At 33.4% G+C, this 12,247-nt stretch overlaps 1 protein-coding gene across 3 annotated transcripts in view; it reads left to right on the forward strand.

Annotated features, from left to right (window-relative positions):
* LOC106872716 (uncharacterized) overlaps positions 1 to 12,247 on the forward strand; it is a 139,853-nt gene that overhangs the window by 73,640 nt on the left and 53,966 nt on the right. For all 3 annotated transcript variants that reach the window (XM_014919794.3, XM_089363743.1, XM_089363751.1), the window contains exons 2-4: positions 2,378 to 2,572; positions 6,615 to 6,725; positions 11,635 to 11,976. In XM_014919794.3, the coding sequence (XP_014775280.1) occupies positions 2,395 to 2,572; positions 6,615 to 6,725; positions 11,635 to 11,976 (631 nt within the window). In that variant the 5' untranslated portion in view covers positions 2,378 to 2,394. The remainder of the gene's footprint in view (positions 1 to 2,377; positions 2,573 to 6,614; positions 6,726 to 11,634; positions 11,977 to 12,247) is intronic.

Here is a 12,247-nt window from a genome sequence, read left to right on the forward strand (position 1 = left end):
CAGAATCATTAGTACAGAATCATTAGTACAGAATCATTAGTACAGAATCATTAGTACAGTAAGCTAAATGCTTAGCAGCTCTAACTTGAAAGCTTTTAGTCAAACAATTGTATCAGTACTTGAGTAGGGGGTGAGTTGGGTACTTCTTCTAGCAGTCTCTTTTGCAGAGCCATAAACAAACCAACACTGGGTATCAAGCAGTGGGTAGGGGTGACAAACACAGAACAGACACACACACGTGCACGCACATGGCAGGCTTCTACACAGTTTTCATTTACCTAATTCACTCACAAGGCATTGCTTGCCCTGGGGCAATAAGAGACACCCAAAGTGTCATGCAATGGGACTGAACCTGAAACTACATAGTTGTAAAGCAAGCTTCTTAACCGCACAGCCATGCTTGTGCCTATACAGCAGTATTGTCAACACCTTTCATATCCAATCAGAATTCTCTGTTCATTTGTGCCACACAGATCATCCAATAGACTCTACTTAACTCATTCTTCTTGAATCAAGATGGATTATCAGCTTCATTTCCCCAGGTTTTATTGAAAACCATAACTTGAGAAAGAGAGGAGTTCATTTACTTTAGGCTTTATTTTATTTAAATATTTACTGTCTTCTTTATGCAACATCAATGAATCGTTGAATTTGTTTATCAATAATAAAGCAGTAAACTACTTTCCACTGTTTGCAAAATTGTGTAATATCAAATGTGTTTTCATTCAATTTTAAAGTTGGAACATACAAGTCTCATGATCACACCTTTGAAGTATCTATGACCATAAAACTAAGACAATAATGAACTTTATAAAGATAGCATTGTTGAAAGGCCAAGTTTGTCAATAATAATGAAATTAATTTGAAGAAAACTGGAATAGAAAATTTACTATTAATTACCTTTTTTTATTTTGAGTCAATACAATGTGATGGTGAGGCATTTCTATCCCTGCACTAAATTTCATTAGATACGTGATGTTAACGAAGTAGTGAATTGTCAGTTTATTGTTAATGTACTCAAAACCACACCAAAGCATTTCTCTGGATGGCACACTATATTCTATTAGGTTGGGAAGTGAGTCCTACTGTATTCCAAGATGGGAAAGAAACAAAATTCTTCTTTGATCTTAATTGAAATATTCAATCAAGATATTTCCACTCATTAAAGCAGCAAACTGGCAGAATTGTTAGCATGCTGGGTAAAATACATTTTGTCCGTCTTTATGTTCTGAGTTCAAATTCTGTCAAAATCGACTTTGCCTTTCATCCTTTTGGGACTGATAAAATAAATGCCAGTTAAACACGAGCAAATATAATCGACTTACCCTGCCCCCAAGATTGCTGGCATTGTGCCTAAAATTGAAATCAGTATTTCCTCTCACTATTGATAACATAATCCCCTCTTTTTGACAAATTGTTGATCTCTCGGGTGTAACATTTTTCAGGTTTCAAAAGCTAAGAAATGCTCAGTATCGTTTTTGACCTCTTCATCATCATCATCATCATCATCATCATCATCATTGTTTAATGTCCATTTCCCATGTTGGCATGAGTTGGACGATTTGACTGACGTCTGAAGAGCCAGTGGCTGCACCAGGCTCCAATCTGATCTGGCAATGTTTCTACAGCTGGATTCCCTTCCTGACACCAACCACTCCAAGAGTGTAGTGGGTGCTTTTTACATGCCACTGGCACAGGGGCCAGTCAGGCATGCCTGGCATCGATCACGTTCGGATAGTGCAATAATGTTGCAATAATCTAAAAAGATGATAATCAGATGGAGTAAAGTTAAGAGAGTGGCAGGGGAGGCAAAACTTCCATATTTGGTGCTGTAATCTTTTCCTGAGTCACTTGCATTATTATGTAAGAGCAACATCCTTTTACAGTTAACCAATGATGGACACATTTTCTGTGAATTTCTGTGCAAGTCTTACAGTTCACAACAATACTTTTTTGTATCAGCTATTTCGTTTTTGTGTAACACTTTGTGATAGACAAACAACATTTTTCATATCCCACCAAACACAAAGCATAATATTTTTTATCATCATCATGTAACGCATGTTTTCCATGCTGGCATGGGTTGGACAACTGTATATTCTTGGTAATATATTCTGTTAATTATTAGTGCTTAGACATTCATTTAATTGTGATTAGCCTTTTTACAGAGTAAAGAGGCTTCATTTGTTGGTGTTTTTTTTTAATGTTATTTTTCATGTAAGAATAGGAAAAAGGTATTGCAAATGAGAAATGACAATTGTTTCATTTGAGTATCGAAAAAAAAAATTTTTTTAAATTTAATGTTTTGTATAAAATTTCATCTCTATGTTGCTAATAATAATGTTTTTGTTTTTTTTTCTTTCTTTTTTAATTACAGAGTTGCTCACTGACACCATGTCAGCTCCACCACCACCTCCACCGCCATGTGCGCCCCCGCCTATGAAGTTGGGTTCCAAAAAACAAGCCAGTAATACTTCCAAGCCTGTTGATAGAAATGTTTTCCTCGGAGAGATTCATAAAGGTACTAGACTCCGAAAAGCAGTTACCAATGACCGTAGTGCACCAGCAGTTGGTGAGTACAAGTTATTTCTTTATGTGTTTGTGTGTATTATTGAAAAAAATGCATAGAAATGGTTTTTCTGATAATTTTTCCACTTTATAAACATTTAATTATTAAAGTGGCAAAATTATCAGAAAAGCCATTTCTATTCATTTTTCATTTTTTCAAATATATATTACTGTACCAAAGACTTTCTATTTCTTATTTTATTATATATATATATATATATATATATATATATAGTAAATCCTCAAAAAAAGATGAACAAACACCAAAAAAACAACAATGCAAGGACATGGTTCATGTAATGTATTAGCAGACATTCAGGGAAGGAAAGAGCTCACACATAAATGACAAACATCTTAAATTCATTAGGCTTTGAATTGCTATAAAATGTTTTAACTTTAGGTGCTATAACACACACACACACACACATATATGTGTGTGTGTTATAGCAACTAAAATTAAACATTTTATAGCAATTCAAAGCCTAGTGAATTTAAGACATTTGTCATTTGTTTTGTCTAAAATTGTTACAGACTTGATTGAAAATTTGAATATCTAATTTATACATATTGTCTCTGATGCACTTCTTTATTGCCATTAACACCACACATTAAAGACAGTCAAGACAATTATATATTACTGTTACTTCTACACATATTTTCACAGCCAACACAACTGTATGTTCCAGTCATGTGAATCAGTCTCCAGTGTTTATGTGACCAGTGACCTGCTAGAAAAAGCAGTCAAAGTCCCATCAAGCAAATACTTATTGTCTAAACTTATCTAAAGAAAACGGTGCTGTTAGCCCTTTTTCTTTAGATAAGTGGCTAGTGTAATATACTCTCAGATACACTCATTGAAATTAGAATTGGATGTTCATGTTTGGAAGGCTTTGATCATAGGTTTGCTTCATCAGAAACAAACTGTGATTAAACATCCCCTTCTGTTCACATTATCACAGCCAACAACTGTGTTACCATCATACATACTCACACTCCCACAAACAACACAACTATCCATTACTTTTGTGTACTCTCATTCTTGCAGTCTACACAACTATATATTTTCATCATATGTTTTTGTATTATCCCAGCTAATAATGACTGTATTACATTATCATTACGAATATTTGCATAATACCAGCCAATACAAGTGTGTCACTGTCTTGTGTACTTACATTATTCCAGCCGACACAGCTGTGTATTATTTCAACTGGTACACATATTATCTCCCTCAACAAAATTATGTGTTACTCTCATGTATCTGTACTCAAATAAAACAAGCTCGCACAACTGTGGTATGCAAATTAAGTTGCTCCAACTCTCTGAAACTACCTGATTTGCCATGTATATAAACTGATTGGCTACTTGTTTCTCTGGGATTGATTCAAGAAGCGTAGACACCTGATGAGAATCCGAAAAAGTTTCAAAATCATTTAAGGATATTCATCATTTTTGCAATCTATGGAGAATTAGTTTAATTTGCCATGTTTTTATGTCTATTGTGTAGCTTATGTATATTATATCATATTTTGATGCCGTGTGGATTGATATTAAATAAGAGCACTCAGAGAGCACAAACCTTTGCCAAAGCAACACCAGCGTCCTCTCAACGATTAGCCAGAAATGATTTTTAAAATCATGAAATAAACTCAACTGCTCTTACAAACAAGAATACTAAAAGTGAACCCAACTGCTCTCAAAAATTAAGTAAAAAAAAACAGAAAAATAAACCAGAATCCTTGTCTGGTACTGGATCAATCCCAAAATCTAATTGGTTTGTGCCAGTCATGAGGCCAAACATTCCAGAAAGTTTCATCCGAATCCATCTGGTGGTTCTTGAAATATTTTGTCCATGGAAAAGAAACAAATAAACAAACGCAACTAAAAACTATACCTCCGCCTTAACAAAGGCGGAGGTAATAAAGTGTTAAATACTTATAGTAAGCAAATTAGTAGCTCCAGTTCTTGGTAGCAACTGGATTTGTTGAGCGTAAACAGATTAGTTGCTTACTTCTCTGACATTGGTCAAGTGATGTAGACACTTCTTATGAGAACCCAATGAGGTTCAAAAATCAATTTAAAGGTGTTCATCATTTTCCCAATCTACAGAAAAATAGTTGCCCTATTTGTATGTCTACTACATAGATTATATATATTGCTATCATATGTGTACTAACATATATCAATCATCTCTAGTTTATATTACCATTCTGTATTCTAACATTATCCCCAGCTGTGTATTCTTTCAACTGCACACATGTTATCTTAGTCAACATAACTCTATACTGCAAATCAGGTCTCCTATACCATTATCACATTCTGCAACCACTAATCTCTAATTAAAACTCTATCACCAAAAAAAATAACCATTTCTGTATCCACTTGTAGTTTTAAAGCAGGTCATTTGTTAATGTGTTTTGTTGGTCTAAAACTAACTTCACATTCTTTATTCATTTAAGAGTGTATTTATGTTTACTTATATCTTTGCTGTTAACTAACTTTGCAGTGAGGCTAAAACAAAAACTGTTATGATGCATGTACTTTATCCCTACTTTTGCTTCTAAATCTTTAGTGATTTGGTTGTTGACTATTAAATGGGGTCACATTTTTTTTGTACTGGATTCCAACTAAATATGACAATTTGGTTAGAAATTGTAAAGTATTTTTCATTTTTTTTTTTTACTTAATCTAATGAGTGCTTATATCTAATTTAATCATCTCTTAAGCAAGTAGTGGGGTTAACTAACTGGATATGATTAGTACAGTTTAATCTTCATTTTATATTCCTTCAGGTTAATCATTGTAAGGAAACAAGGAAACATAGACAGGGTACATGGTAAAATTTGTGTAGCCTTTCATTTGAGGGGAAAGTATCATTAATGGTTCAGTACTGGTGCTATCAGACATGCATCAAATATATGAACTGGCCAAAGTGTGTCAGCAATGTTTTGGTGTGAGACATTAAGCTATTGAAAGTATGGGAAATATTGATTTAATTATGTATTTTTAAATAATTACTCTCAAACAGCTATTTGTGTGTATATACATAGATATGCGTATGTGTATTTTGTATTTAAAAAATATTTAGTACTATATGATAAGTCATTGACTTATTAAATGTTTCTGCCAATAATCAGAATCAAATATGTATGTATGGATTGTTAAGCAGGAACTAATAAAAATGATCACAGAGTCTCTGCCTTTATTTGGATTCTCTGGTAAAGCGAATGCAATAGCAGAATAAGAATAGTATAAAAGATGTTAGGTTTACATTGTTGCTAGTTATTGATTAGATGGAAACACTGGTAATTAGGTACTGAGTTCCAGAGTGATACAGTTTTGAAGAAGAAAAATTTGACCTTGGTTTTAATAAGACATGTTGGGAAATATAGTTGGAGTGGTATTGTGAGAAACGAGTACAATGAGTGGGCTTAGGCAGACTGTACAAAATCACATAAAGAAAAGAATGTAGAAGCCATTGTCATAGTACTTTGTTGAGGAGTGACACATAGCACCAGAGTTGGGTTTAGGGAATACTAGCATGTATTTACACAGCAAGCTGACAGCCTTTTGGTTTCAAAATTCAGCCTGTTGTGTTTGTGTAAATGGTGAGTGCACTATCACAGGTGAGCGACCAATATTTGTGCACATTAGGCCCTGTTCAGAGCTGTGACATGTTTTGGCCCCAATGAAGAAAATGCTTTAAAACAAATCTTTCAATACAATTCTAGCTTAGAAGAATTTCTATAAGAGATTGCCTAATGTTGTTTATATGTAGTGCTTTTTGCTGTGAAATGTTTGTATACTTTCCAAACTAATCCTTCATATTCCCAACTATGATTCTTTTTTGTTTCTTTGTTTTAACTCTGAATTTACATGTTTGAATTAATTTATATGAATTAATATGTATATAATATATATATATATATATATATATATATATATATATATATATATATATATATATATATATATAATGTTTCACTGGCCTTTTAATTGCTGAATGTGTGTGTGCAGTTTGGACTTAACCTTATTTTTTTCTATAGGAAATAAAAAGGCTTCACCGGCTTCAAAATACAATACAATAGGTGTACATACACATCGACAACAACATCAAGTGAAGGATAACGCATTATGGAGAAGAGGAAGCCAAGATGGTAGTTGACTGCTACATTAGTCCTGCACTGTGCATGTCTGATTAATTTTTTTGCTTAGTTTTTCATAGTTACGTGATATCATTGATTGCCATATTGTGCATGTTTTTTGCTCTTCTAACCTGACAAATGCTTTGTTTTTTTTTTGTTTTTGACTTTTTAGTTTGTCTCTGAGATGTTGTTATTAGGGTTCTTCATTAAGTTATTATCGTTTTATCCCTAAATTCAAAAATAGTATTTTTAATGATATGAATAATATCAATAGTACTGCAATTCTGAAGATAATAATCTTTAATGATAACAATAATGATGATGGACTCTCCTAACATATAACATGAGCATTCAACTTTTGCTGAATGACCTGCGCAAAAGATTTGTTTATTGTGATCAAATGTTTGTGCCACACATTTGCTCACTCTTTCCATCAAATCAACGTTATTTGAAGAGGTGCACTGTATACCACTTGTTACGTGCTGAGATGTTTGCAGAACAACATGAGATGAAGTGTTTTGCTCAAGAACACAATACGCCACCTGGTTTAGGAACTGAAATCATGATCGCTAGTTCGTGAGTGCAACACCCTAACCACCAGGCAATGTTTCCTCACATAATAATAATAGTAATAATAATAATAATAATAATAATAATCTTTTCTACTCTAGGCACAAGGCCTGAAATTTTTTGGTTGGGGTGCAATCGATTAGACCGACTCCAGTACAAAACTGGTACTTAATTCATTGACCCCGAAAGGATGAAAGGCAAAGTCGACCTCGACGAAATTTGAACTCAGAACATAAAGACAGACGAAATACTGCTAAGCATTTAGACCAGTGTGCTAACATTTCTGTTAGCTCGCCCTTCACATAATAATAATAATGATTTCAAATTTTGGCACAAGGCCAGCAACTTCAGGGGAGGGTATAAGTCAATTACATTGACCCCCAGTATTCAGCTGATTCTTATTTTATTGACCCCGAAAGGATGAAAGGCATAATCGAGCTTGTCAGAATTTGAACTCAGAACCTAAGGTCAGACAAAAGGTCACTATAACAGTAATTAATTAATGATAATCAGCTTTTTACACTGCTTGAAGTACAACGACTTGGAGCACTATTTATTGAAAGTAGAATGGTGAATAAGTGTAATTATGTAATTTTGGGGGATAACTAAATTTATTTAGGTGTAGGCTTGGCTGTGTGGTGGTTTGTTTCCAAACCACATGGTTTCAGTTTTTGTCCCACTTGGACAAGTGTCTTCTGCTATAGCTTTGGGCTGACCAAAGGTTTGGGAGTGGACTTGATTGACAGAAACTGAGAGAAGCCTGTCGTGTGTGTGTGTGTGTTTTCTCCCACCAGCACTTGACAATTAGTTTTGGTTTGTTTATGTTCCTGTAACTTAGCAGTTCAGCAAAATAGACCAATAGAACTGGCACTACACTTAAAACAAATAAGTATTGGCGTTGATTTGTTTGACTAAGTCCTTCAAGGTGGTGCTCCAACATGGCTGCAGTCCAATGACTGAAACAAGTAAAAGATTAAATTTTTTTATCCAGTGTTCTCTTGGTTCCAGTACCCATCAGTGATGATGGTATAAAAGTAATAATTTAACTCTCTACATTCTGAGTTCAAATCCAGCCAAAGGATTTGAATTTAGATTGTAAAGAGCCAGAACGCATACCTCAAAACATTTTCCCCTGGCATTTTCATGATTCTGCCACCTCATCATCATGATAATAATTATTGTTAATAATTATGCAGTGAACTGGCAGAATCATTAATACATCACACAAACTGCTTAATGACATTTCATCTGGCTCTTTATGTTCTGAGCTCAAATTCCTCTGAGGATGATTTTGTCCTTCATCCTTTCAGAGTTGATGAAATAATGTACAAGTTAAGCACAGGGATTGATGTAATTGACTAGCTCCCTGTCCCCAAAATTTCAGGCCTTGTGCATATAGTTGAAAGGATTATTATTGTTATTATTATTATTATTGTTATTATTATTATTATTATTATTATATGAAAACTCACAGTTTATTTTGCTGGATATGATGGAAAGTGTCAGCTGTCCACAGCCAGTTGACTAAGGTGACACTTGTTTACTGGTCATGCTTCAAGAATCTTGTGAAGAATTCTTGTAGTACCAAGCAATGCTGATTTTTGTAGGTGTTCTATCTTTACATGTGTACCAGTCTTTTGGAGCCATTTTGGTAGTTGAATGCTGTTACTTCCAAGTGTGCCAATTACTATTGGTATCATGTCTACTCTTCTCATTGATCACAACCTTCATATTTCCCACTTCAAATCATCGTAGTTGTTTATTTTTTCTTCTTCGGTCTTTTTGATCCTGTTGTCATTTGGACATGCTATGTCAATTACCATGCATGTTCTTTTTTATTCACCACAACAATGTCCAGTTTCCGATGTCTGCTCTGGTGATCACACTGAATCATTGCATCTCACAGGATTTTGCAATTCTCATTCTCGGTGACTCCTTCTAGAGTTTGCTCATACCACGTTTTTGCTCTTTGTAGGCTATGATTTCCACAGATTCCCAATGGATCATTCTTGCCACATTGTCACGTCGTCTTTTGTATTCATGCTATGCCAATTTGAGGCTTTTGCTAATGATGTGCTGTACCATTCACATGCATTTGTTGCTATTGGTAGTGTTGTCTATTCTGCACTTCACACAGTTGGTCCTTAATGCTTGTTCTTGAGCTGTACAGGTGAGCTGGCAGAATCATTAGCACACCAGGCAAGATGCTTTGTGGTATTTCACCCATTACTATGTTCTGAGTTCAAATTCCGCCGAAGTTGACTTTGTATTTCACCCTTTTGGGGTCAATAAATTAAGTAGCAGTGAAACACTGGGGTCAGTGTAATCAACTAGTCCCCTCCCACAAAATTTCAAGCCTTGTGCCTTCAGTAGAAAGGATTTTTATTATTATTATTATTATTATTATTATTACATTTGTTTGTTTTTAATGTCTTTTACACCTATATAATTTAGCAATAAATTTTACATGATAAAGCAACATATACACAGGTGTATGAATAATTGTGTCCACAACAGTAGTATAGCTGTGACAGTGGTGGTGGGTCAGCCCCGGACATCACTTTTATGGAGGTGGCACTTTTGTGTCTGCTGTATAAGGTCGTATAGGTTGGGGTTGGGAGTGGGGTGCAAACTTAAGCACTCTCCCAGGAGGCACATTCTAGGTTTGCCACTGATCCCACCATCACATTTACTATGACATTAGTTGTTTTTTAGTTGTTTTCCTACGTTCTTTGAGTTCTTTACATTAACCCTTTAGCATTCAGATTACTCTGTCAAATGTTATGCCTATTTATTTCAGTTAATCATACATTATCTCACAGCTTCAAGATTACAATGATGTGATCGCTTATTTTTTTTAGAAAGACATTGTAAGGTAGGCATGAGAAGTCAGATCTGGTCAATTTGAACATGATACAGCTACAATATTTAGGCCAGACAAAGCCAATTTAAATGCTAAACGATTAATTTTAATTGGAATAATTTTGTTTTACTAAATGGGTAGTTTTATGCAAGATCAGTTACTATTTCACTTGTATATTTTCTCAGTATAATAACAAGTATATTAATGTATATTATGCAAACAATAAAATACATATTAGTAAGATCAGTTTCGTTCAGCTCTCTAACTTCACTAATATTACTAATAGCTACTTTTATAAGCAGTTTTCATTTATTACTAATAGCTACTTTTATAAGCAGTTTTCATTTATTACTAATAGCTACTTTTATAAACGGTTTTCATAAAATTTTACTATAAGCAACTCAAAATGGAAATGCTTCAATAACGATAGACATTTTAATAGAACTTTCATGTTAACATTTTTTTTTTCTATCTTGCTAAATTGAAAGCAGCTTCAATAACAACAAGTACACCGAATTGAATTTGCCATCTGCTAATGAGCTTCTTATATCATTAACACTTGCTGCTCTAGTTAGTTTGCTCTTGTTGACTAAACTAAGTTGCTGCAGACAACAGAGATAATTAATTTTATTCTTTATTGTTCCAGCATTGATTTATCAACTTTGTATTTCAAATGATCATGATTGGTAAAAATTTTAATGAATGGGAAAAAACAGTTTCTCATTCTTTTGTCACTTTACTTTATTTCCGTGTGCATTTGTTAGTATTCTTCACAAACAGCTAAAAAGAATTTTTCCCCCTTTCGTTTTTTAAAATATTAGTTCCAAGTTAAATATGTGTATATTTGCACTTTTTTTTTTTTTGCACTTGTATTGTATATATTTCCTTGAAATGCTAAAATGAATTTTTTGTCTGTGTGTGTATGTATACACTTGTAGTTATTCTTTCTGTTTTTATAAATTTTGTAAGGAAAATATTTTAATAGAATATTTATGTTTTTACATATAATCTTTTACAGCTGAAACTACTTTTATGAAATGATTTAAATTAGTTTTGTAATAAAATACTTATGTATCTCTAATTCAGTAGACATAGCTTGTGTATATGCCTGCATGCTCATGTGCATGTATGTGTACACAATGTAGTCTTATTTTTATTTTTAATATCTTTTATGGTAATGCAGTTTCTAAAATACTTTGCCTAAGTCATTTTCTTCAGAAAGCATTAAATTCTAATGAACATAATTTTTTTACTGTATATTCTCTATTATGCATTTACAGTGTATTTTCCAAACTATATTTCTTATCTAATATTTAAAATGTGTATTTTGATACTGAAACCTGGTGTGATCTTTGTATAGTACTTGTTTTGAGATTTTATTTTTCTTTCTACCACCAAAACAAATTAATTTTGTTATGAAATATCCATTTAATGCTAACATAATATATATATGTATACACTTTGAAATTTCTGTTTTTCACTTTGCAGACTGTTCAGCTATATTAATTCAAAGGAAGAAAATCCTTGAGAAAAAACAAAAAAATGTGATATCCAATCACAAAATAAACCCAATCAATAATAATGCTAAGTCAAGTTATTCACTTACAGCTGCCACCAAGAACACTGGTCTCCAAAATAATTTGCCTGTTTTATCAAAAACTCTTCCAGCTAATATTTCTCATAGCAATGATCTTAGTCATGGTCTTAACTACAATCAAACTAACAGTGATTCTGTAAACAATAATGAGTTTAACAAACCAATAGACTGGTATATAAAACGGGGCCTTAATGAGTCTAACACACGTTGGATTTCAAATCTGAAGAAAAAGGGTATAATTATTATTGTTGTTTATAGCTTAGTTAACCCTTGCCTTTTGCCTATTCAGTGAGTCTTTTGTCAGCCTTGCACTAAAATGGTTTTTATCCTCTTCACCTGTTTTAAATTAAAACCTTTTTTTTTTTTTTTGTTTCTTTCTAGCTTTTCCCTATATATTGTTGGTATTTTCCCTAGTGCAAGTTACAGTTATTTTATAGACACTGGTGTGGCTGTATGATAAGAAGTTTGCTTCCCAACCACACGGTTTCCGGTTCAGTCCCACTG

The sequence above is a fragment of the Octopus bimaculoides genome, chromosome 1 (assembly GCF_046866305.1).
Source record: "Octopus bimaculoides isolate indiv1 chromosome 1, ASM4686630v1, whole genome shotgun sequence".
NCBI classification, from domain to species: Eukaryota; Metazoa; Mollusca; class Cephalopoda; order Octopoda; family Octopodidae; genus Octopus; species Octopus bimaculoides.